Here is a 27,915-nt window from a genome sequence, read left to right as displayed (position 1 = left end):
CAATTTGGAGTCACTGAAATAAATCCAAAGGGCTTTGGAAGGCACATAAAAGCCCATATTGGTAGTTGTATCGCCGAACATTTTAATTGCACTCAAATACAATGACGTAAGAATTCTGACGAGCGAGGAAAGCGGGAGAAGACCACGGAGTCAGACTGACCTGCGGGGAGAGCCCGTTGCCGACCGCGTTCATGTGGTTGCCGGAAGCCGAGGGGCTCATGAAGGAGTCGGAGTAGCTGGAGAAGCTGTGGCGGTTGGACGACAGGCCGTACGCCGAGCTGCTGTCGCTCAGGCCCCCCTGGTGCATGGAGGACGGGGGCAGGGGCTGAGGTCTGTGCAAGGTGCTGCCCTCTATAAAAAAAAAAAAAAAAAAAAAAAAACACAGGTGAGGGAGGATTTTAAGTTGTCTGAATTTGGTCTATTCGAAACAAAGCAACGACCGCATCATCAGGTTGAAATGTACGCTGGCTTTTCCAAACGTTTTTGGTAATAAAACAACACTACTGTCAAAGACCACATCAAAACAATGTCGGGTTTCTAAAGTTCTCAGTACTGTTTCATAAAACAAAGTAATGGCTATACCCATTGTCAAACATCAGGTCAAAACTATGTTGCTCGCTTTATTTAAAACAAAATAGTGTGTATATTATATATATATATATATATATTGTCAATCGTCAGCTCAGAATTATACATTGATCTAATGCTTATTAGTTTCTTAAAACAAAGTAATGATTGTTGGCTTTCCATAGTTGTTGGTAGTTGGTTGGATAAAATATATTAAGGGTTTTGTGTTGTAAAGTTGTCGCAGTTGGATTATATAAAAACATATTGCTACTCTTATCGTTTACCATCTGATCAAAACTAAATTGCAAAATTCTCAATATTAGTTTCATATAAAACAGTATACATTGCTGGCTGCACCTATTGGCAACCAGCAGATCAAAATGTTATGTTCATTTTGTGACAAGTGGTTTAAAAAAACATTATCGCAATATCTTGTCAATTAGCTCAAAATTTTACAACACTGGAAACTTTTCCAAAATTGTCAGTAGTTGATTTAATAAAACAAAGTAATCACCACACGTATTGCAAATCATTCACTCGAAATTTTTTGTATTCAAAAGTTTTTGTTACTAGGTTTGATTAAACAATGTAAAGGTTACACCTATTATTAACCATCACTTTATTTGTTGGTACTTGGTTTATAAAGACACAATCACTTGTCAATCATCAGTTTAAAAGGTTCTGCTTCAAACGTTGCTCTTACTAGTTTATTAAAACAAAGTAAAGGTCTGGTCAATTAGGAGTTTACAGCTGTATTCCAAAAATTTTGTTACTTGGTTTAATAGACGAAAGCATTGACTACATTTATTAGTTCATCTGTCCTTAGTTCATTAAAACAAAGTAATGTGGAGACTGCCCAAAATTCCATGTTCCTCTTCGAAAGGTGTCCGGATCTGGGTTTATTAAAATTATGTCTTATGAGTCACTTGGTTCTTCCGCAAAAAATGTTGGCGATGTGCTCCGTAGAGGCAAATGGAGTTTAAAGGACACTTCCAGAGGACATTGGCAAGAAGGGTTGATTGCAGAACTACTACGCACTCTAGAAGGTTAAAAAAAAAATGTTAACAAACTGCACTCACCCTGCGATAGTGTGGTGCCAGGGTAGCTTGACTCCGGAAGTTGGTACGTGGGTAAAGTGGGCATGCCGGTGGGCGGGAATCCGCCGGGAAGCAGGTGGTTGAATGCGGCGAGCTGATTGGCCCCGGCTTGTTTGCGCCATCTGGCCCGTCTGTTGCTGAACCACACCTGGAGGAGATATCAGGCAAAATACAATAATATTTGAAGCTGTCTCATAAAAGGCTTAACAGGCCCCCGTGGTCAAAAGTTGAAAGTGAGTAGACAAGTGGAGCGTGGTATGTATGTATGTCATGTATTTTGGTAACCTTCACAATTTTGGAACACTTAAATGTTGTGTATCGATTCAAAGTAAACTTTACTTCTCGTGACGGTTATTCCAAAGAGAGCCTGAAGTCCATGGAGGAGTGAAAAAAAAAAATAATTCTGTACTTTAATTAAACTACCGTATTTTCCACACTATAAGGCGCACTGCATTATAAGGCGCACCTTCAATGAATGGCCTATTTTAAGACTCTTTTTCAAATATAAGGTGCACCACATTATACGGCGCATAGAATAGATGCTACAATAGCATGCATCCACAAGATGGAGTTGCAGTAAAGGCTCAATATTGATCCATATATAAGGCGCACTGGATTATAAGGCGCACCATCAGCTTTTGAGAAAATTAAAGGGTTTGAGGTGCGCCTTACAGTGCGTGAAATACGGTAAGTTGTGCCCGTACCGATTGTCAAAAAAGCAGCTGAAAACTTAAAGTTCATTTTCAAAGTTATCCCTACTTTGTTTCTTTTTATTTTTAAAGTAACATATTGTCAATCATCTCAAAAGTGGTTGTACTCGGACTATTCAAAGTAAAACTAGGACTCACAGCCGGCCGATCAACAGACCGCAGAGTTTGGAGCGAAATAGCGTAGCCCTGCCGTTGGTGCCCTCACAGAACGGCGGCAAAAAGTCGTTTCAGTATTAGTAATAGTTATATTATAAACGTGACTCCTATTTGCAAAGCCGAGAAAGAAGCATCTTCAGCTCTCGTCTAGACAGTCCTGAAATGAGCAGCACACAATATCAACTGCCTGAATAAAAAGAACCAAAAAAAAGAACTTCTTTAGAAAGATTTACACATTTTAAAAAAGGCTTTTGCTTCAACAAAACATGAATCTAATCAGGCCTTGTGAAAGGAGCCAGCAACCTGTTCCATTTAGCCCAGACAAGGCCCAACCTTCGCTGCGTGCCCGGGGGGTTGAAGGACATTGATCTATGCCTCGCACAGGCAATTCATCAGAGTTTAATACACTGTCAGCGCAGTTCATCTACTGTTGTGTTTCAAACGGCCAGGCCCATTGTGAGCGCACATGAAAGAGGGGGACAAAAGCCCCTCCATACGCCAACCAGAACAGTGGGCACAAAGAGGGGGGCGTCCCTTTTTAAACAGTCCTTCAAGAGGGACACTTTCAAGGGGATTTACACTTGCAGCTTTTTTTCGTAGAAGAGGGGGGCGCCTCTTTTTGTACACACAAACATATACATAAATTCGTAAAAAGGGCCTACAAGGGATCTTAGCCACATTTGAATCTGTGTGTGTGGGGGTAGGGGAGGGGGGGGGGCAACTTTTAAGGAGAGGACAAGAAGGGAATTCGGTGAAATCTTCATCTCCTGTAGCCTCAATCAGCCAGCGCCAGCAAAACAAATGTGATGTGTGGCTCCTTTTGGGGTGTAGTGGAGCGTGCTCGCAGGTCTGAACTCTCCGAGCTCCTACCGGGCCAGACAAACAGCTGCCTCGCCCACTCCTCGCTTACACACACACACACACACACACACTCCAACCCCCCCACCCCACTTCTTCATCCCGCAGTGCCACTTCACCTCCGACCTCATCCTCTCACCCCAGCCCTCTTTTATGTTCACTTTAACTTCCTTCCCCCCCTTTTGTCATCCAAGCTGAGTGAGGAGGTGTTTCATTTTATCAGCCCCCCCACAAAAAAAACCCCAAAAGTTTCACTCGTTCTACTCGTCATCACAAATGCCTTGTGAAGATGAGGATTACAGATTAATTTTTGGTTATTTTAGCTGCATTTAGTCTGAGTCTGCAAGCTGGGGGGCACGCCCTCTAGACGGGGGCAGGGGTAACTCTACTATCATGAAAACTTTATTAAGTTACACCCAGCTGTTGTTGTTCATAGTTTTTATTGATTGGGGGGTTATTTTAGCACTCCCCCTCTCCCATTAAAATTTTAAGCCCCTCTGGGTTTAAAAAACATAAAGCTGGGGGGGGGTGCCCCCCCCCTTTTCATCTCCAAAAAGGGGGGGGGCACGCAAAAAAAAGTTTGGTAACCACTGATTTAGTCATTGTATACAGTTGCTGACTTGCATCACAGGTTAAATTTCCCCTTGAAAGATTGAAATTATCCATCCATACATTCTCTGAGCTGCTTATCCTCACAAGTGTTGCGGGAGAACTGGAGCCTATCCTTGCTATCTTCGGGCAGTGCGCCCTGAATTGGTTGCCAGTCAATCGCAGGGCACATACGTAAAAACAAACCATTCCCACCCATTCATTTTCGAAAAAGGCTACATAAAATTTTTAAATTTGAAAAAAAGTCAAATCAAGAAAATACATAACGCATGTTTACATTAGTATTGTAGTTTGAGAATATAATTATACATTGTTTTAAATTATTTTGCAATTTTTAAGTCTTCAGCAGTGTAAATTTGTTAAGGTCCAATTTTTATCATCATTGAGTGATCAAATATGGTTTTCCACGCTAGAAAGTTCAAAAGTGGAGCACATGTCAAGTCTGAGGCTCTTTGAGTCTACCCCCTCCCCCCCCACACACACACACACACACATGCACACAGCCCGAAGCTGCGGATTTGAGGCCGCACTCTGGAACCTGATCACAAAGTCACCTTGGACCACAATTTTTTTTTTTTTTTTTTTCCTGCTTGGCTCTCCCCAATCCGGTTTAATTCCCCGCAGCGGCGCATGGTGAGCTCCCTCGCCACTCGCGCATCTACCTGCACGACGAGCCTCCTTCTCAAAGCGCTAAGAGGTTTCCTGGCATCGTCGCGCTCTGGACACGGCAAAGGCGGAGGAGAGCTTCCCGAGTTTAGCTCTGCTGCAAGGAGCGTGGAGATGGATGAGAACCAAAGGTGAAGGTTGGTGTGCATCTCTTATGCACCTCGCTCACATCACGTGTCTCCTTCACTCTTGAACGTTGGACACAGAAGAATGCGCTTGCTGGTTTTGTCTGTGGATCTAAATACACGTTCGTCAAACCTTGCGCGAGATGCTCCCTCGCCATTAAAATAAGTGGTCTAAAATGTATTAATTTGAAAGGGAATGCGTGCAGCATGGTGGAATTGCGGATGCCTCTCAGTTCTGAGATTCAGGGTTCGGTTCTGGTCTTCCTGTGTCGAGTTTGCATGAAAACCCGGCTTCCTTCCACATTCCAAAAACATGCATGTTAGAGTCACTGATGAGTCAAAACGGGGCCTGTGATTGGTTGGCCACGAGTCCAGCTTCTCTCACCAAAAGTCAGCTAAGATATGCTCCCGCTCACCCTCAACCCTGATGAGCAATAGAAAAAGGATGAATGTGAAACCACAGAGCTCGGGCTTTAACTAGGTTTTATTAAAAAAAAAAATAAAAAATAAACTTTTTTGGATTGTTTTAAAATTACTTTTTAGCCCTCACATGTGCGGAAAACGGTAAATCACAGTGGGCGCCGTCACACAGAAGCTGCTGTTGGGCACAGCGCTCACCCAGACACTCAAACAAATTCAGCAATGTGCATGCCACCCCAGCAGGCCCCGCCTCTTTAAGGTACAGCAATACCTACAGTAATTTCTATACTTTGAGTGTTCACGATTTTTTGGTTGAAACATATAAACAGTTCATGTAAAAAGTATGTTTAAAATTTGTGGGAGGGGGATAATGAAATTTAAAAAAACATTTCCATATAGTCTATCTATATTCCATGCTCGCTTTTCCAGGTTGGTCTGCAATAGAGAATCTAGGATGAAACGAATGAGCGCCACGAAGTCAACTGTGTTCATGTAAAGAGACTCGCTTCCCTTGCACATGAAGTAATGTTACTTCTGCATGTACCCGCGCACACTAGATTATCAAGTTGGAAACTTTTATTTTTACGCATGCAAGTCAAGGCAAATTTATTTTCATAGCACAATTCAAGAAAGAGCTTCAATGTGCTTTACGAAGACATCAAAAGAAATAATTTAAGATTAAAACAAAAAGAAATTAGAAGAGATCAAATCATATAAAAATCACCATTTAAAATATGATTACATTCAGAAAAGTGATCTTTATTCAAATGCAGCCGAGAACAGGTGTGTCTTCAACTTGGATTTAAATACATTAAGTGTTTCAGATGATCTGAGGGGTTCTGGGAGTTTGTTCTAGATTTGTGGAGCATAAAATCTGAATCCAGCTTCTCCATGTCTGGTTCTGACCCTGGGGACTGATTAAAAAAAAAAACAGATCCAGATGACCTGATGGGTCTGGAGGGTTCATGCATGGGTAATATTGTTGAAATGTTACTCTACGTCTATGTAAAATGAAAATAAGTAAGACAAGCGTCATTAATAGCCCTAGCAAATATAAATACGGTAATTACAGTAAATAAAGTAAGATTTTAAAATTATCAAAGTTGTATGAGACCTCCTCTCCTCCCCCGCCAACAAATGGATGACACTTTGTAAAGAATCTTTTTCACAGGTATGGGTGCACGTTCGATCCACGAAAACTATCTGCTTAAAGCCTTTGATGGCGCTGCAACGAGAGGCGCCAGCCACAAGCGACCAGGAAAAAAACTCTCTCTTGTTCCAGGTAAACGCTGATGCAAATTAATGTGATCATTTCTTAAATATGGAGGACTCGCCCTGGATGTGCGTCACTGGGTACCATTTCAGACATCCAGGAAAACTAAAATGGTGATAAAACAAGTTTAATGCGATACCGCTACCATTCAATACTACATAATTCTGTCTTTACGAGTTTTCAGGAGTTACCTTCAAAGATGTCACATGTATTGAGAAAGAAATCTCTCAAAACATTGCCTGTGCAGTTACTAAAGCTTTTTATGATCGCAACAGCGCCTGTGTGGGCATGGCCTTAGCCTCCAATTCAAATCAAGACATTTGCCTTTCAATGGTCCATTCACCCTCAGCCAACAGGATCGATTGATGGCAAGCTGCCTCTGTGTCTCCTGATCTGAGATCTTCCTCGCACTGCACTAGCGAACCGTTTGTCTTCAATAGACGGATCATGAGGCGCCACCCCCCATCCCCCTGCAAATTCCCCGTTCAGCCGATCCTCCATGAAGGATGCTGTCAAAAGAAGGCAAGTACACGCCGGATGTGTGACGCCTCTCAGGAGCCAATTTGCGACATGTTGCTACAGATGAATGGCAAGAGGCGAGATAATGACAAAACAAAATATCCAGCCCGAACACACGGGGGTGACGCAACCGGCCTCAACACACAAGCGCTCCTTCAGTCTCCTACCACGCAATATCACTCTTCCTCACCCGCTTTTCCTCATCCTGCCTGCCCCCTCCCCGTATTCTCTCTCTTTCTCGCTCTGCCTTCCAGACTGCTGGCACTATGCTAATTAAAGTAGCTAGGAGTGAGAATTTGAGAGGAGAGTGGGATTAACTTGATAAGTATCAGGAGTACAGAAGCACTGTACCAAAGTCATTTAAATTCTAATAATAAGAAAAGTGTTGGAACATTCGCTCTGACGCACGGCAACAATTTCTCCCAACCACAATCTACATAAATCCTATTTGTGCCTTTATGAAACATAAACCCCACACTGGCGGGAATACAGTTTGCCTGTTGGGTTCGGCTGCCGCCACTCGGCTCCATTGTGATCGTCTCTTTTTTGCCGCTGGTGGGCGATTGATAGTGAAACAATCGCGACTTTGTTACACATCCCTCTTGGTTTATGTTGCGTATGAATTGGCAGCATGGGTCTGAGCTGCAAAGCTCCATTTTAGGGACAAAAAGGATTGAGGACTACTTCTTATTAAATTAATCAATCAGGAGTCGGACTAGACGTCTTACAAAGCCTTCCCGGAAGAGTGGAAGCTAGCAAAAGGGACCGCGACTGGCAGAATGTTTATTGAGGAACGGGAACGGATCTCAAGTGACAGTCGGCGAGAGGCATGAGTCGGAACTGTCTCAATCTAAATGGAGGAAACCAAACTAAATAGAGTGATTAGCTTCATCGGCGACAGTTGATTCAGTAGATCTTATTGGTCTTCATCAAGACCTCCTGTTGGACTCAAATGACAAAAAAAAAAAAAAAATGATTATAACAACCAGTCAAACAGGATTAAATCAATTTGCCCATTCAAAAATGTCTTCGGAAAGGCTAAACATTTTCAGGTACCTCAAGATTGATTTTGAACGTGGCCCGAAAAATATGAATCCCCCACATATGAGCTGCCTAAAATTAGATTTCCTTGTGCATGGATGTCTTGAACTCACCCCAAAAAGTTTTCTCACTTTGTTAAAAACTGCTGTAAACCAGTTACAGAAATTCGAGTTCAAGTCCTGATGTTGGACAGGCTTCTATGAAACATTTCCATAGAAAGTAACAAGTTTGTGCAATGACAAAAAAAATTGTTGATGATGTGGGAATCAACAGCACCCAGAGATGACCTAAAATCAATGCGAGTAGGTAATCACCAAAAACGAAATACTCAAATAATCTAGTTTTCCACACTGCATAAAAAAAAAACACTCAAAACAAGTGATACATGAAGTCCATATCCTCGCTAGATGATTCTGACAAGATTTTCACAATTTTCAAGGACCAAAAAATTGTGTTTTGGAAAGGTCCTAAGGTGTAAAAAGTAAAGTGCAAGTAAAATGCATAAAATCTTTTGAAATTGTGCTTTGTTCCAAATCGCATTTATAATGCTAAAAAAAATGTGGGTTTTTTTTTGCCTTGCTACAAGTACACTACCGCAAAAACAATTGTAATAAAAAGGGGTGACCCTGGATGGAAGAAAATGGGGGGGGGGGGGGAGACATGTTGGTGGTCATCCGGTGCTCAGGACAAGAGAGAAAATTTGTGTCTGGCTTGCTTGAGGTACGTTCACGTACTTTTAATACGATACGGCTCGCAAGCAGGCAAGAAAATGTTACGTAGCCTAGTGAGCTAATGTTAACGCTCATCATTGTGTGTAAAAATGCTGTCGTTCTGTTGATATTGACCAGAGCAGCGAATTCCAACCTTTTTGCAGCCAAGGCACATACTTTACGGTACAACAACCAACAAAAATACCGGCACAAAAAATTGACACATTAATTGCTGTATGTACTTAACGCTATCTAATAGAAGCCCATTAGTTTGTTCTGTCTGTCACTATGCCTCATTGGCATAAATAGATGAACAAATACATATTTATTGTAAATTTATATTTTATGTGCAATTAAGTATACCTGTACATAAAGTAAATGAACAGGTTATTTAAATAAACATTGTTACTGTGATCGTTTGTGGGGTTTTTTTAAAACTCACTGATCGTTATGGCAAATCCTGATCTAGTAAAGCCTTATTTTATTGTATTTGTTTTTTTTAAACAGGCGCTCATTCTCCAACTGAATGGAATCGGATAAAGGGTATAAAAAGTAAGCTTGAGAATACTGTACTGCTATCCAGGAAGCATTTTCATTGGCCTAAATTTGAGTTTGTACACAAGCAAAGCCCCCCCAAAACATCCAAGATTTTGTTTATATCCGTGCTCATATGAACGTGGAAGTTGATATCTGAAGGAGAAGATGATGCGGGAGGAAGAATTCCCTCCCACTGTGGCGACCCTTCAACAGCTCGCATGGATCATATCCCGCAATTTGTCAGTCAGGGTCATAAAATGCGCTGGCGAAGGAGCGCTGGTAGCTGCGCTGAAAGCGACAGCGGGGGCTGATCAAGACGGATGGGAGAGGAGAGGGTGGGGGGGGTATGGGGGGGGCTCTAAAAATGGCAGGCCGGGGCGGACACAAGGGAGCGTGCTCCCGTTTATGAGGTGGTGAGTTTGTGTTGCAAGTCAAAGCCCAACGCCGGAATCCTAGCGGATATTGACAGCTTCGGACCTCATGAGTCGCATTTACTTCCTGTGCTGGAGGACCTCCACGATCATTGGCATTTTGTGGTCGGCCGGCAGGAGTGGCTAACCCTTTACGAATATTTTAATCTGAAAATTAAACATTTGTTCTATAACGCTGTATTCACGTAGTCCTCCTAAATCTGTTTTCATTCAATGGTGCTTCTCTTGCTTGTAGTACTTGCAGATGTTCAATGTTTTCCCATGTGTCCGGGGCCTTCAGAATCAGTAGTGTTGACTGATATGACTTAAAGACTGTAAAGGGATGTGTTTATAAACACGTGACAAATGTTTGAAGACAAAGAGAGGAATGTAATAGTGATTCAAATTCAACTAAAAATTGTTTTGGCCATCTGTCGGTGTTGATCTATATATACAGTGAAGAAAATAATGATTTGAACACCCTGCTATATTGCAAGTTCTCCCAATTAGGAATCATGGAGGGGTCTGACATTTTCATTGTAGGTGCATGTCCACTGTGAGAGAGATCATCTAAAAAGAAAAATCCAGAAATCACAATTTATATGTGTGATACAGCTGCAAATAAGTATTTGAGCACCTGAGAAAACCATTGTTAATATGTGGTAGAGTCACCTTTGTTTGCAATTACGGAGGTCAAACATTTCCTGTAGTTGGTGTTCAAATACTTATTTGCAGCTGTATCACACAAATAAGTATAATAATAATTATAATTAAAAAATCATACATTGTGATTTCTGTATTTCTCTTTTTAGATTATGTCTCTCACAGTGGGCATACACCTACGATGAAAATTTCAGACTCATCCAGATTTCTAAGTGGGAGAACTTGCAATATAGCGGGGTGTTCAAATACTTATTTTCTTCACCGTAAATCAGCAAAGCAAAGATTTTTATTTTTTTTTAAACCCAATCAGATTTCAAGCAAGATGGCCATCCGTCGGTGCTGATATATATATAAAACTAGCAAAACATCCGTAGCAACCTGCACACATGAACAGATTTAACAATCAGTATATGCGATAACTATTTTATTTACACTTGTCATTTTTATGACAAATTTAGTCTGCTCCAGATGATCCATGAGGCAGAGTTACCTTTTTTTTTTTTTTTTTTTTTTTTTTTTTTTTTACAATTAGGTGAATGAAACGTGACAGTGGTGGTATTAGGAGGCAGACGAAGGCACCAAATGCACGACTCCGACCTGTCAGTACATTTGATGGCTAGTAGATGACACGTCGGGTTCAAATCTGACTTTGCCCTCCCGTTGTTTTTTGCTCGCAACCTAACCAGAACAAGTTTGGCGCCCAACGACATCTGGAGGATGCGTCATTGCAGCTGTGCAGGAGAAGACTGGCTTTTCGGGCCAAAGGGTCTCCTCTCTTCTCCCATCGTTTGGGCACCTTTGCTGAGGCCCAGCTGGTGCCTTGCTTCACAACCAAACACATGTGCTTTCCATCAAAACTCTCATGTAAACATCCAGAAGCCGAACCCTGGGCAAAACTCAAACCAGGGCTCACAGACTACTATTCCCTAGAGATGATTGGACATAAAAAAAAGTTCTTGTATTCTGTTGTCTTTTCAGGATACGTACTGTACAGACAAAATCAATTATGAAAATCTTTCTTGCTTATACAGACACAGTGTACTACATTGACTATAATTACTCAAACATTTTACTGGTTAATTAAAATGTATGTATTAATTTTTTCATTTACTTTGTATTAATTTAACGCATTAAATGGTTAATTGAATTGCTGTAAATTATTACATTTCAAAGTGAATACAATTTGCTGCTTTACATATAGATTCAACATGTATTTATTAAATAAATGGGTAATTAACTATAAATAAAATAAATTGGAATGTATTTTTCTTTAACTAAAACTATTAGATTTAATATAAAATAAACAATAACAAAAAAAATACAAAAACTGTTTTAAAACTCAAATGTGGCCCTTTAGAACAAAAGTTTGCCTACAGCTGCCCGAGATGCGGGTTTTTGATCCAATGCGCCGCGTTCTGACTTTGCATATAAATTAAGTTTGAGTCGCTGCCATCAGAACAAAACTCTGTCAGTTCTCCATTTTCTTTTTTTTCCCCCAAAATGATTTAGGTTTCTGCCACCTGTTTTGTTAAGCTCTACTGTGTAAGGTCACCTACACAAAACATTGTTAGACATTAAATTTTAAACCAAATAAATCAGACATGCCGGTACGGTGAACGACTGGGTAGAGCGTCTGCTTCACAGTTATGAGGGCCAGGGTTCAAATCCCGGCCCAACCTATGTGGAGTTTGCATGTTCTCCATGTGCCTGTGTGGGTTTTCTCCGGATTCTCCAGTTTCCTCCCACATCCCAAAAAATACATTCACAGGAGAATTTAAACTGCCCGTAGGTGCGATTGTGAGTGCCAATGGTCGTTTGTCTCTAAGTGCCCTGTGATTAGCCGGCAACCAGATCAGAGTGTACCCCGCCTCCCTGCCTGACGATAGCTGCGATAGGCTTCAACACTCCCGACCCTTGTCTATAGGATCATTAAAAGCAGGACAAATAGAAAAAACAAATATTTTCCAACTACTGTTAGAGCCCTAAACAATCACTTTCTGTAATACCTGAACTATATTAAATCACCAACTCCTGTATTCAACATACATGTACACCTTGCAGTAATTCACAAAGTCCAATATTCAATTCAGGTGCACCTAATGCAAATATTTGCTCAATCTGTGTTGATGTAATGTGCCTATTTATGTCACCTTTAATATTTGATGTTGATCATGCTTTTTTTTTTTTTTTAAATGTTGTTTTATTTATGTCTCTGCACTGAACGGTCTGCACCTTATTTTGTTCGTTGCAATCATCCATCCATCCATTTTCTTTGCCACTTATCCTCACGGGGGTCGCGGGGAGTGCTGGAGCCTATCCCAGCTGTCAACGAGCAAGAGGCGGGGTACACCCTGAACTGGTTGCCAGCCAATCGCAGGGCGCATAGAGACAAACAGCTGCACTAACAATCACACCTAGGGGCAATTTAGAGTGTCCAATTAATGTTGCATGGTTTTGGGATGTGGGAGGAATCCGGAGTGCCCAGAGAAAACCCACGCAGGCACGGCGAGAACATGCAAACTCCACACAGGCAGAGCCGGGATCGAACCCAGGTCCTCAGAACTGTGAGGCCAACGCTTTACCAGCTGATCCACTGTGCCGCCTCGTTGCAATCAATGGAATGACAAATAAATATGAATGTTTAGGATTTGGCTCGATATTACCTTTTAAATGAGAATATAAACAAGCAAATTAACTCTGCCACCTTGAGCAAAACCTGCCCAGTTTTATAAAGGACAAAGTATAAAGTTCAATTCCACTATGAGGGAAAGTGTATTGGACTTTTCTGGACTAAAACCCCCATTTACAGACAAACAGACATTTTTGAACGATTATTACTTAAACCCCATTTCATTAAGCAACAGGAAGATTGGCTAGCATGTTTATGACGCGCAGCACCAAGAAAACATCTCCAGGAACCACGCTTGAGATAAGAGGGTCGAAGCTGCCCTTTTTAGATCCTCTCTGATATTTCTTGGGTTCCTTAAAAATACAACAACAATATTTTCACTGACCTTTACCGCACTTGAATAGTGTGCAGTAGTTTAGCAGTCCCTAAAACTGCAAACTGAGTTTTTGTTATAGCAGGTGGGTGTCGTATGACCACGAAGTTTGAAGATTCTCCATAAAACTCCAAAGTCCAATAAGTCAACTCCACAACGTCAGCCCAAACCTCTCGTGTGTGATGAAGGTCCAGGCCTTTATGACATTATAAAATCTAATATACAGATACAGTTAAACGCACTGACCATTGCATCATTTTTTTTTTCTCAATTGTTGTACCGATTTTTTGCTTTCCTGTGGAGCAGCTGCATCTGCCACATGAGTACGTCACTCACGGCTAAAACACGAAAAGCAACAAATGCCGTCTCGTGAAATACAAAGAGATGGACAAAGACATGTGTGCAAGCACTTATTCCATTGGATGAACACTTAGCATGCGCTAACACACTAGAGGTGGGAGGGGGGGGGGTTCAGACAGAGTTTGAATGACTGTGGTAAAAGGAGAGGGCTGCCCCAGAAAGCCCCCCCCCCCCCCCCCAAATACCCAGCCTCCCGTCCATCCCAACCAGTGGCTGATTGATTAATGTTGTCAGGGCACAGGGGTCCCCGGAGAGGATGAGGAACCCCGTGTGATATGTGGAAGGTTTTACAAGCTGCGGCGAGCTTGAAAGTGACGGGATGAGATCCCGGCCAAACGGCCGGAATGAGAAATCCATCAGGAATGCGTTGACTCTCTCTCCTCTTCCCCCGCCGCCCCTCCAAACTTTGGGAGAACAGCTGCCGCAATAACTCTACTGTAAATATTTTCCGCCGCTGACACGCAGCTGCGTGGCACCCGAGCAGGCGGGCAGGGAGGCAGCTCGCAGGCTCTTTAGCCAATTGCACTCCAACACCGGAGGCTGCTGATAAGCATGGGAACTTCTTTAAAAGCACCGTGCAATGCAGTCCGCGCTACCCGAACAACAATACATTTGTAGGGATTAACGAGCCACCAAACTACATCCAGAATTACCATTCCAGCGTGGAAAAGCTAACATTATATACTATTTCCAAAAGGTAATTTTACCATAACATTACAACCAGTACAAGAGGCTGTAGAATTGTTGCCATGGCGACCACTACTCATCTGCTGCCAGCGGTGTGTTTGTAGTTATTTTCCATAGACGCTGATTCTGAAAAACATGTTTACCGGTGCAATGCTTTTGCAGGACAGATAATTTAAGAGATAAAGTTAGGCCTTGAGATACTAGTTTACTTCGTTCCGTGACCCTGCTCATAACTCAAAACACTCGTACATTAAATCATCTTTTCCCAGAAAAATGAAGAGAAATGCCATGAATCTGTGCCTGCCTTCCCCTCCAAAACCTTTCCTTCCTACATTTTTTTTTCTTTTTTAAATAGGACATATTTTGCCAAAACAGCATTTTTTCGTATTTGCTATGTAATATGTGTCTGAGTGTCGACCCGTCCAGGGTGTAGTGTTCCAATCCGCCAAAGTTAGCCGGAATAGGCTCCGGCACTCCCGTAACCCTTGTGAGGATAGGTAGCTTGGAAAACGGATTATGGATATTGTCTCTATGATGCCTCAGTAAATTACATAAAATTAAATCTACACATTCCTAAGTCCCAAACTTTGTCCTGCCAAGAGGCCTGAAATCAGTTCATTAGAATTTTTAAAGCTTATCCACGTCACTCGCAAAGAGCTCCCTTTACCTCTCCATTGGCAAGCCACAATGTTAGCATTAAAAAAAACAACATCCGCATTCACATGTGGGTCTTCTACACGGAGACAACAAATCAAAGATTAGGGGGCCGTCTGCACCAAATATGGATAAAGCGGACATGAAACTGGGCCAAACAAGTATTTGTCAGAGGGCTCTTTTGTGAACATTCGCATGACGAAAGAAAGGTGAATTTTGAAGTGAAATTGAGACCTTGATACTGAGAGGCACTATCGAGGTAAAACAAAGCCAAAATATGGCAGAAAACTAGCACTCTAATAATGTACTTTACGAAAACACTCAAACAATCGAAAGAATTAAACAGTTTGTGCATCGTGATTGATTCATTGCAACTCTTTCTGGCATGTTGTAGTAAAGTAATATTCGTAACTTCATGGAGGATAAATTTGAGCCTGTGAGTAGTTATATTCTTTGCATGTGTTGCTGCAACATTTCTGGTCAAATAACCAGGTCACGTGCAACTCTGCACAGCATAAGCTCCATAGAAAATAGATTTAATGATGGATAATCCATTTTCTGTGCTCATTTCAACAAAAGAGCCACAAAGCCATTGCAAGTAACCAATATGAATATCACTCCTTCTACAAAATGATACCATCTTTGTATGAGATGAAAAATAACCATTACCGTATATGAAACCAATTCCAGAACTAGAAGGAGACTCATTGGACCACAGACCTCCGCCAAGCCCAAATTTTATGTGTCGTGTGATCAGTCGGCAGAGACATCATGATTGCATGAGTTAGACAGGTCCGCTCAAATGTTGAGATGCATTGGCACCTTTACCCAGATCCTCACTACTAAATTTTGCACAGATGGGTCTATTTTGGGTGGTCCTGTTAAGTGAATGTCCTACTATTTACTATGAAACAACACTAAAAGAGGAAAGTCAAATATTGGTAGGAGAGTTTGGACTCCACCTGCACCCTGGCCTCTGTCAGTTTGGTCCTCTGGGCCAGCTCCTCCCGGGTGTAGATGTCAGGGTAATGCGTCCTCTCAAAGGCCTTCTCCAGCTCCTCCAGCTGCTCTGCGGTGAAAGTGGTGCGACTGCGCCTCTGCTTGCGCTTCAGCGGCAAGTCGGGTTCAGAATCCACGTCGGAGCCGTCGTCTGTGCGACTACCTGGCGGGGGTGAAAAGGATAATTCATGGGTGTCATCCAGGTATGTAGCGGGGAAAAAAAAAATACCAAAAATGCGAAGGTGTTTTAGGCGAGGTTTGTAGTGGACGTGATCCGCATTCCCAGCACATAAGACAGCCTATCAAAAGCGAATGCAGATTTTTTTTAAGCAATTGCTTTTTACAGTGCCCTCGCATGTGGGAAAGGAGCACCAAATTGGCTGATTCACAGTGAAACATGAACACAACGAGCACACAAGCAGAAGCTGCTGTCAGCCACAGCACTCGCCCAAACACTCTCACGTAGACTTGCCACTGACACATCACCAGACCCCACCTCTTAAAGGCTCAAACAGGTATCGAACACTACGTATCGGGACGTCACCATTTTGTAGTGCTGTTGGGATGTGCGGTGAATATTATCCTTAATATAGCGCCTTCGGTGTACTCCACAATGGAACTTCAAAAGTTGTGAACAAAATGATGGTCACCAAAAAGCAAGTACTTTTAACGGAATCACTCACTCGTTCCCTTCTCCCTAATCACTGGATCAGGATTTTAGTGGACTATTTAGTGAATTGCAAAATCCACGATTTAAAAATGCCAACATGGTGATAAGTGAGGCGTGAACACAGGCAAAGAATTCTAATAAATGGGTTTAATCTAGAGCAGGGCCGTCAAACTCAAATTCACACTGGGCCAAAATTTTAAATTGAACAAAGTCGCGGGCCAAGGTTGAATAAATGAACCTTTCAATACGGAACCAAACAAGTGTGTAATACTAGTAATTCCGGCGGGCCAGCTCTAATATTAATTTGAAATTGCCTTGCGGACCAAATATAATTACACCGTGGGCCAGATTTGGCCTGCAGGCCACAATTTGACACCTATGGTCGAGAGCTTTTCCACATTTGAAAGAATGCAAAAAAAAAAGTATTTACTAATATATTTTAAAACATAACACCTCTTTATAGTTTTGAAGAAAGTAAAAATAACTTCATATCCACTTCCAGGTCTGATTGGGAACGTATGATAATTATCTTCAACTAAGTATTTTAAAAAAATTGTCATCTTCCCACGGATTCCCCTTATTTTTGGTTCCGAATGAGAGTGCGTGAGGCGGATCTGGGATACAGGTTCATGGCCCAGCCCAAATATCCTGAAAACAAAACGTTATTTTTGCAATATAGCAGTCTATCAAAAGAATAATACATGGGCAACACGGAATTGCCTGATACAAAGCATGTTTATGCATATATTAAAGTTGAAGAATATCAAATTAGCTTTTGGTCCTTTTCTCTATAATAAATTTTCCCCTATTGTGGGCGCGTCTGGAATGTGCCCCCCCCCCCATTCTCGCTATAAATGGGAGTTCATCATATACAGCTGTGAGAATATTATCTTAATCTGTGAATATTTATTTGATATAGCAGAGGCCCTGATACACAATCCTGCCTCAGTGAATGGGAGGAGGAAGTTAAAGCGGGGTACTGAAGCGGGAGAGGGGTTGGGGTTAATCTGCGCGGGCCACCTTGCTGCTCCTCGCCTCTACTTGGCCCAGGGCACAACGCTTATACACAGCCGCCGCACGTTAACGCGGAGCACAATATCACGGCAAAGCCATTCAGCCCGACGCTTGTGTTTGCGTCTGCTGTCATTAAGTGAATTAGAACACATTTTACACGACTTTTGAGGCATTCAGCTAAGCCGAGTTTTTGCTCGAGGAACGGAGATACGGCACAAAGCGGCACAATCCGGGCCCGACAGGGACATTTTTTGACAGCAAAACGCGCATTACCATCGCACATTACCATTATAACTGAATTTAGAAAATTGCATCATTTTCACCTCCTCTGCACATCTATTCAGACTACATGGCCCCTTTCATTTCATGTCACAAAATTCTTATTTTCATAATTTCCTCATTGAGACAGTGACAAGGCGGCGCTGACGTGCCAGTGTTGCTGCGGGCCTTGTTGGATTGCATCACGCGCCGTCCAGAAAAGTGTAGGAGAGAGAAAAGGGAAGATGTGCGAGAGGAGCCACCAGCTTCCCGCCCGTGACACCATTCAGCTCCGATGAAAGCCGCAATGGTCACCTAGCCTCTTCCCAACTCGTCGTCGTCGTTTACGGCGCTCTTCGCCGGCATCTTTCAGCACAAGTGGACAAAAGAATGCTCAGACGTAGCGTACGAATAACAACTGTGAGAACAAAAGAGCAACAGAGCTGCCAGAGTCTCAAGGCCGGCTCCAGAGTTTAATTAAACAAGGAATTAGGGGATTATATGGAGACTATCATCACAGGCCACTCCAGCAACATTTTTTTTGTCCCCCCTGAGCTCGCGCTCGATGATTCTTTGCGGATTACAACGTGGCCGCCGGACATGAGGCCGCATTCATTAAATCAATTCTTCAGTCTTATCCGTTTTAATAAAGATTGATTCTTGGAACGCGCGCCGCCCTTGAACATACAAAAGTTGAATATGTACATACAGCGCATATCCTTTTGTTGGTTTTCATGAGGATGCGTACATCCGTCGGGCCGCTAAATTGCCGTGACAACACTCGAGACCGGGCCCGGATCGCTTTCCAAAGTCACCCCCAGCGTCCTACCGGGGGGACACGCCGTCGACGCGGACTCGAGGGGGCTCCCAGAAAGACGCCAAAGTCTCCTTATGCGTGATCGTCTTTTCCTTTGTCCTTTCCTAGACTTTACTTTGTGGGGAACCTGCTGCGGCCCTCGGTGTCACATTCAGCCTGCCACCGGGCTAACGACTGACAACCCTCAACAGCTGATGGCGTGTACCGCGGCTCTCCATTAAGCCCTGCAGAGCCGGCACATCTGCTCTTAAACATAAAGCACAAGCGCAAGGTCAACAGGCCTGCCTGTAATGAGGACGGGGGAACGGGGGAACGTGGTCCACACCCACATGCAGGGCCCAGATGGGACCGCATGGGAAAGTAAGAATGGCATTCCGACCAAAGGCTTGCACCGAGGCTGAACATTTTATCATTTTACAACTGATCAACTAATTATTTTGTTGAGTCCTTCAGCAATTGCAGTCTGCCCCAGAAGATGTTTTTGTGTGTGAGTACCAAGATGCATTTTATTCTCATTTTGGATGGCTACTGACTATATGCTGAACAGAATTTGAGACAACAAAGGGCCCGTTCGGATTTTCAATTCTCTACACTCCAGAATATTTGGGAACCCAGAACTGAGGTTATTCAGAGCACCACACTTCAGCGGTTCCGGAGAGCACTCCTGCCTTTCTGAGGACAGAGTGCTGCCAGGACGAGATGTTTACATGCAGAACTGACGTATCTCTGCCACCGGCCAATGTGATCACTCGGAAATTTACAGATTCATAAATTCATTCATTCTCTAAACACATTGAATTTCCAAACATACCCTAAATCAGACTTTGCTAAACCATGAGCGTTCCTGATTAGCATTCACGTCATAGGGATTACCGTGATAGATCTTTGAAAATAAATAAATAAAATGCTCCTTCCACTACGGCATAATTTTACTCCGCTTCTGCAACTGTCTAGCCTTGATTGGTGGATGTACTATAAATGCTCCCTGAGTGCTTTTGTTTTGTGTAGCAGGTTGTCGCATGTACAAGTTCCTACTCACTGTAAAACAAACACTTCCAAATCTCAAATTGCTTAACACCCATAAATGAACAATTCTCCTTATTCTTCTTTTCCTTTCGGCTTGTCCCGATTAGGGGTCGCCTCAGCGTGCCATCTTTTTCCATCTAAGCCTACCTCCTGCATCTTCCTCTCTAACACCAACTGCCTTCATTTCTTCCCTAACAACATCCATCAACCTTCTCTTTCGTCTTCCTCTCACTTTTTTGCCTCGCAGCTCTATCCTCAGCACACGTCTACCAATATACTCACTCTCTCGCCTCTGGACACGTCCAAACCATCTAAGTCTACTCTCTCGAACCTTGTCTCCAAAATATCCAACTTTGGCTGTCCCTCTAATGAGCTCAATTCCAATCCTATCCAACCTGCTCACTCCGAGCGAGAACCTGAACATCTTCATTTCTGCCACCTCAAGTTCTGCTTCCTGTTGTTTCTTCAGTGCCACCGTCTCTAATCTGTACATCATGGCCGGCCTCACCACTGTTTTATAAACTTTGCCCTTCATCCAAGCGGAGACTCTTCTGTCACAATGAACAACAGACACCTTCTGCCAACTGTTCCGCCCCGCTTGGCCCCGTTTCTTCACTTCCTTACCACACGCACCATTGCTCTGTATTGTTGACCCCAAGTATTTGAAGTCATCCACCCTTGCTCTCTCCTCCCTGGAGCTTCACTCCCACAAATGAGCAATTAACATCTCAAAAGTCAAGTCGTAACTTGCGGTCAGGACTGTCTCATTCCAGGCAGTATATTAGAAATCACGCTTGAGCCAGAGTAAAAATTATGATATTCCTTCAACTACTTCAACATGTCATTGAAATACACTTGTGCAGTCAAGCTCAGAATAATTTCCCTTGCGGAGTTAACAACTAATGATTGACAACATAGCAAAACATGGCTACCGTTACTCCAGGAAGTCTGCAGGCACAAATCCTCCCTTTCAGTGTGTTTAGACGCTAATGACATCATTCAAAAATCATGTCTTCTGTTTGGTTTTATAGCCTCCCTCACGGGCCAGCGGTAATAATCACATAAGACAAGGAGCAAACAACACCCCCAACGAGGGTGTCGAGCCCCATCAGTTAATGGTCTGCTCCGCAACAAAAAGGTACATAATGATTAGACCTTCGCATAATACCACCGCTCTAAGGATTCATGAGATATTGATAAAGCTCTGGCGCCTCTCGTCACTTAAAGTCCAATTAGAATCAAATTATGCGCTATCCAGTGGGCACGATTAGTGCAGCATGGCCACTCTTCTCTGGGGGGCCTCTCTAGGTTTAGCTCCCCCATCCTCTGCCAAATATTGATTTCAAATCCTGGACAGCGCTTTGTTTTGATTAATAAGAATGAGCTTAAGCTTCAACGGCTTGAGAATGTCAGCATACGAGAAGTAGATAGTGTTTTGCTACCAATCACGTAGTGTGACTGAGGTTTTACAGCCAATGTATGAGATTATTTATTGACAAACGGAAGATCCATGCCAATTAAAGCAACTGCTTGTGAAGCATTGACTTTAAATTGTAGCAAATTCATGATTCGTTTACAACACTCTGTAAAAGTGTCGGCATTTTTCTTAATTGTGAAAGTATTGATTCTCAGAGGTACTTCACTCGTGTGTTGCGTGAGGAACTTCCGTGAGCAACCATCCCAACCCAGGACTCTGGACTGCGCCCTACGATTGCACATACGCTCATTAAAACTCTTAACCGACGGAATCTTCCTACATTGTATTTCGGAGGGACGCAGACATTTTTTGTGTCGTATTTCCAGCGAGAACTGTTCATCAAAGCTTGTTTAAAAGGATCATTTCCAGAACTTCAGGCAAAATAAAATGAGGTCGTCAACACGCGGGATTCAATTTTTCTGAGCTTAATTAGGATCCCCGCAGACAGATCAATGAACAGAAATGAGCTGGGACGACGTGGGCTCCCGCGTTGACTTTAAACGTGCGTTTGGAGCCTTTTGAAAAGACCGAGCTTCCTACTTCATATACTGGAGTTTGAAGGTGAGTTTGCGATTTAAAAGAGGGCCCATAGACCCCCGCCCTATTCTACTCCAGATGTGATCCTCATCACCCATAATTCCTCAAACTCTACCACACCCTCAGACTCCTCCAACAATATTAAAAACAGCTATCAGTATGATGTAGTACAGTTCTCAAACAATGTCGATCAAAACTGAATATTACCTTTGTAAAGCCTTTTTTATATAAACTCTTGCATTGGCTCTCGCTGGATTGGTCGTGTGTAGACACCATGTGTATTTCATTCGCACAAAATTTCCCCAGGAACTATAAAATGTCAGAAGGTCATCTATCACGGGAAACAGGGACCAAAGCTAGTTCATATTTGACAGTATGCAGTAAAGAAGGTACAAGAGTGGATTACGTTGACATTTTTTAAGAAAGGAACTAAAAACCCGACGACGAAAATTCCAAATATATCTAATCCTATGACCTTTTGTTGTATCAATTCTATAATGACCCTCTATATTACTTGTTTTTTATAAGTCAAAAAGAACCTCGCTAAGGGAGGAGATAAACTACACTTTAGTGAAACCAGACCATAAGACAGAGTGCATTTGGCCTAAATGCAGTTTTGAGATATATACATATATATATATAGTCATTCCAAGGAGATAAATTAGACAAGGAAGGAAACAAACTAGACTGATTCAAATGGACCTAAACTGTCTTGATTAACCAGTCATACATTTTCTTGGGCGCTTATCCTCACAAGGGTCACTGAGCCTATCCCAGCTGTCAACGGCGGGGCACACCCTGAACTGGTTGCCAGCCAATCGCAAGGCACATAGAGACAAACAGTCGCACTCGCAATCATACCTAGGGGCAATTTAGAGTGTCCAATTAATGCATTTTTTTCTGGATGTGGGAGGAAACCGGAGTGCCCCAGGGAAAACCCACACAGGCACGGAGAGAAAATACAAACTCCACACAGGCGGGTCCAGGATTGAACCCAGGACCTCAGAACTGAGGCCAACGCTTTCCAGCTGAGCCACCATGCCGCCTGTGGTTATTTTTATTTGATTTTTTTTTTTCCCCAATTTTAATGACCCTACATGATCACTTCTTAGTCTTTATATCAGAACACATTCAGTATTGTCTTTATGATGCAGTTTTTTGCTTGTTTTTTGTTTAGATAAAGCCCTTGTTATAGTTTGCCAACGCCTCCAATTACGGCCTAAATTCAGTCATGGCCAGATGAGAGAACAAAAAGAGGAAAACCTTGTTTGAATACACGGAAAACAAGGTTTTGCCAGGTGCTTGATCTCTAATACACTGGTGAATAACAAGCTCCATGCTCACCAAGCCGCCACGTCCTCGGTCTATCAGCCGCACCTTTAGCGTACTATCCGAGACGCGGGGACAAAAACAGACAGGGCTTTGGCAGCGCGGCATTAGCTCATAATGGCTCATTTTGAAAAGCATATTAGTTCCAGCATAATTACGACGAGGCCGTCTGCTCTCTGCGTGCGTTTGTGTGTGTGTGTGTTGCAGGCATTCACAGGACCAGCCTGTGAGCTCCGAGTCGCACCAGTTGACTGTGACTGACAGCAGATTTAGCTCAAAATACAGTTTTTTTTTTCCCCCTCCCTTGTGTCCCACAGGACAAAAATAACACGGTGTCTTTTCTCCCCTTTTTATGTTGACTTGTTTATTTTTGTGCCTACCTTTTGTCGTGCCTGATACCACAATTATACTTTTTGTCAGTCATGGAGGGGTGAATATCAAAAGGCCTAATTATGCAAACAGGCCCCAGATAAGCGATGGGATCTGCTATCTGTGACATGCATCTGTCTCTGTGCTGTCTCTGCTGCTCCGGGCCTGCATATAAACACGCCTGCCTGTCCCCAGGACTGCATGCGATTCGAGCACACAACACTGTGGGATGTTTCGGGGGCGAGGAGCCGGGGAGACGGCGGTGGCGGTGGATGGCGGCGGGGAGGGGGGTGCGGCAACATCAAATAACCAACAACTTCCACAATTTGCATTTTTGGGACAGCGGCATCGCCAGAGAAACGCGCGTCATCCCAAAGGGGTGCCGAGCGAAGGGGACGGCACGATGAGTCTCAGATAGCGACTTTGTACGACGGCGACGAGATCGGCGATAAACGCGACACTTTGAAAGACAATTTTCGCCATGAAAAACTTCCCGCGGTTATCTTTCACTGGGAGGGGGAAAACAACAACAAAAACTCATTTCTCTCTGTATTATATTAAAAGTGAGAAAGTATTTGGAGTTTTGTCATAGCAACTTTTTCCAATAGATGAATCGGGGGGGCTTATTCAATAGGTCTTACCCAGCCACACACTTGAAAAACATTTGAACTTATAAATATTCTTGCATCTGTGTGTTACATGCCTTTAAGAGGCGTGCCCTGATGGGGTGGAGAGTGATGTCAAACAGTCTGGGTGTGAGTGTCCAGGTGAGAGCTGTGGCCCACAGCAGTTTCTGCCAGCGGATGCCTTTTTGTTTGCATTTTACTCACCTTAGGCTCTACGTAGTAAGTGGGTAAACAAAATGCAACCGTTACTAGGGCTGTTCTTTCCCACGAGAGAGGAGAAAACAGATTTCTGTGAATTGCTGAGCTGGACAAGCAGACAATTTGCACGCAAAAATTGGAGTGTTGGGAATGCTAATCAATGATGCTCTTCAAGGTAGGAGTTTGATCGCAAATTTGAAGATGTGCCTGCCATTGTGACAAACTGAGGGCAGAAAGACGATCGAAACTCAAGTCTGCGTAAACCATATAGAAATCCTGGGATGAGGTAGATCACTGGTCTAACATATTTTTGATGAATTTGATCAGGTACAGGCCGCCAAATAGTTCCCTGAACATAATATGAGTTCTGTAAATCAGAGGTTATCAGTAGCTCATTCTGTATTTAATAAGTGTATCCACTTTCTACTATTTTTACCACTCTATGGACTGAGTGGTGACAATGCTACACTCACTCGTTAATCGATACGATTACACAACATCCGTCCTCTTCGAAAAAGTCTGCCGAGACTGTCAATTGCACTGTTTAAAGGGAATAACAGGGGCTTCTTTGATTGGCTGCAAATGAAGTTGGGAGTACACGCTCCCAGAGCGCTGCAGCCCGCCCACCCTTAGGTCCGCCGGGCTGAGCTGGTCTACAAAATTAGCAAGGCGGGTGTAACTCACTTCTGGCACACCATTGAATGGCCTGCCACGCAAGATTTACGCCATTTACGAAAAAAAGGACCCTTTGAAAGACTGTTTATTCACTGCAGTGATGTGCAGTCAGGGTAGGCATGTGAGGGCAGCCTCATTGCCCCCTGGTGGTCTTTCCTTTCCACTGCTTGTGAACAGTAAAAAACAACCTCATGCTAACATTTAATTCTTCCATTTGCGTTCTATGGTCCGTGCTTTACATTTTCTTGTTTCAATCCAAGAATTTCACCAATCTCATCGTTAAAATAGCTGAATATTCTTATTTCCTCCTATAATGGATCGGCACATCGAGTCACACATCAATTCAGCCAGGCTTCACACAAGAGACGGCATTTCCTCATTCCATCACCAATAATATACGTTTTATCACACATGTACTGCCCTTACTGGTTTATAAAATACATTTTGCCACACCACCAACAAAAACATATCCCTTATATGTTGAAATAATAATGGTTTTGTGTGAAATGGCAACAGGTAAACTTTACTTTCTTACCTCTAGTCTAAGAGCATTCCATTCTTCTGCCTGTCACTGTTCATCAATGGCATACATGGATGGATGGAGATTTTAGGAAAAGAAATCAATTGGAATATTTCCCGCTGCACACCTTATATATCATGGCACACTAATATTCCACTGCTCCAACTAAACAATAAAGCATCGGAATTGGGGAAAAAACTGCATTTACAAATGTCTAAAATCTTGTCTTTTTAAAGCAAAAATGTGAAAAAAGTGGCATATTTTATCTGTCTTTAAAAAAGAGGAAGATTGATGAGAGCCTCTCTCATCTCACAACAATTAGCTAGCCCCCTATTTTTTGGGTGTGCAGTGTGTGTGTCGGGGGGGGGGGGTTGTCGCGTGAGGAGCACCCTGAGCGATGCTCTTTTATGGCTCTTGTCACTGGGAAGAAGGCGCGGTGCGTCCGTGAGAGCGTACGCTAGCCCCCCCCCCACTCCCAGTCCACTGGGCCTCCCTGCCTTTTTAGCCCACAGACACAAGCTCCTCGGGGGGCCATTAGAGCATGAATAGGTGCCTGACAGGCCTGTACAGCACCACAGGGCATCCATAAACGCTGACATATTGACTCCCCATGCCTGGGCGCTGCCCAAGTGTGAAAACGTGACGGCGTCGAAGGGTGGTGGGATTTTTTCTCTTTAATTTACAAGCCAACTAAAAACTATCTGAGCTCCACTGTGGAGGAAAATGCTGCATGTACACATGCAGCAAAGCTATTGTGTAAGCAAGTCTTAGGCTATTGTTACATACCGCGCTCACAATCCCTTGCTGCTGCTTAGCCATTTTCCATTGTGTTCCACTCACAACGGTACAATATACATTTATTCATGTTTGCCTCATTTTCTGATATTGTCAACGGTGAGTTCCCACATTGTGGGATGGATAAATGCTTATTCTATTCTCTGAAGAAAGGATGTTATTCTATTACATTCTACAAACAATCAAGGATTTCATAAAGTCACATCCAAACATTTGTATTTATGAGCATCAATATTAAAAAAAATGCAATTAGATGACAGGAGGATGTCAAACTCAGCCTAAATAATGTTACCACTAACCTCCTTCAAAATCCACACAGGTGCCAGACATCCACCAGATGTACGACAAATCTCACATTTAATCATTCAAACATGAAGAAATAATCATGACAAAAATTGCTCCCACAATGCTCGCCTTGGCCTAGTCTTATTAGTTTTGGTTGTATGGAAAAATACCATCAAATATTTGCACAGACATTTTGGGGAGCCAGGTGCTCAAACCACAATTCAGTCACAGAAGTGTTCATACAATTAGCAAAAAAAAAAAAAAAATGGAAAAAAAATGGTAGAACATCGATTATCTGTCTATTTTTTCTTAACACAATCAACATTGCCAATAACACAATTATTACTGTAGCAAAGCAGGTCAAGGGAAGCTACAGTGGATACAAAAGTCACCACACTGCCGTGCAAATTTCAGGTTATAAAACTTATCCCCAATTTGTAGTTCATCTATGTCCTTTACAACTCAATTGAAAAAAAAAATACATATTTTCAAGGGGGAAGTAAAAATATGTGAGATTAAGTGGTCGCCCGAGTGTTCATGTGCTTGTGTTCAGAATCAAGCAGTCAAATTCAAATTCATTTTCAACGGGAGTCACCTCACAACTGTCACCATTTAAAATCAGTCTGATTAACCCCAAATGAATCACAGTTCTAGTAGGCTTTCCCTGACACTTTTGTAGTCACGTCTTAAAACACCAGCCACGCTTCACTGAGAGCTCCCACAGCATCAGAGGGGTCTCATTTTTCAAAAGTATTACTGAAAAGAAGGGTACATGGGAAAAAAAAAAAAGAATCATTGTCATCTATCAAATGTAGAAATCTCCCAAGGACTCGAACAAATGTGCATCCGATATCAAAATAGGGTGGTAAATGATGTCTAGACAGACAGAGAGAGAAATAAAATAAATGGACTGCAGCAAAAGGCACATTTTCCATACAGGGCAAAGGGCAGGTGCTTGAACACCACTTGAGGTCGATGAGCGCACTTGTGTATTATAGATATGTATATATATTATTTTAATTATTTGATTTTGAGGGGGGGAATTGTGAAAATAAATGAAATCTCTCTTCACGAGCACGTTTGTGCTCTGCAATACCTTGAATACAAAGTATTCAGGCCAATAGTTCTTATGTGTATGTATTTCATAAGATGTCTCTGAAAAAAACATTTTACATTTTGTTACTAAAATTTGCTAGGAGTGCATTTCTGGAGGAAAAATATTCTAATCTATTGTTCTGATTTTACTAGAATTATGC

At 42.6% G+C, this 27,915-nt stretch overlaps 1 protein-coding gene and 1 long non-coding RNA gene across 3 annotated transcripts in view; one reads left to right on the top strand and one right to left on the bottom strand.

Annotated features, from left to right (window-relative positions):
* pax7a (paired box 7a) overlaps positions 1-27,915 on the bottom strand; it is a 71,209-nt gene that overhangs the window by 22,754 nt on the left and 20,540 nt on the right. For both annotated transcript variants that reach the window (XM_061832296.1, XM_061832297.1), the window contains exons 5-7: positions 16,027-16,226; positions 1,647-1,812; positions 161-351 (exon numbers count right to left, since the gene is read on the bottom strand). In XM_061832296.1, coding sequence (XP_061688280.1) covers positions 161-351; positions 1,647-1,812; positions 16,027-16,226 — 557 coding nt within the window. The remainder of the gene's footprint in view (positions 1-160; positions 352-1,646; positions 1,813-16,026; positions 16,227-27,915) is intronic.
* Positions 4,643-6,958, top strand: LOC133507352 (uncharacterized). Its single transcript, XR_009796807.1, has 3 exons — positions 4,643-4,800; positions 6,380-6,490; positions 6,831-6,958. It is a non-coding gene; the product is annotated as an uncharacterized LOC133507352 (long non-coding RNA).

The sequence above is a fragment of the Syngnathoides biaculeatus genome, chromosome 10 (genome assembly GCF_019802595.1).
Source record: "Syngnathoides biaculeatus isolate LvHL_M chromosome 10, ASM1980259v1, whole genome shotgun sequence".
In the NCBI taxonomy this organism is placed as follows: domain Eukaryota; kingdom Metazoa; phylum Chordata; class Actinopteri; order Syngnathiformes; family Syngnathidae; genus Syngnathoides; species Syngnathoides biaculeatus.
Note: the sequence above shows the minus strand (reverse complement) of the source record. Positions and strands in the feature narration are given on the sequence as shown.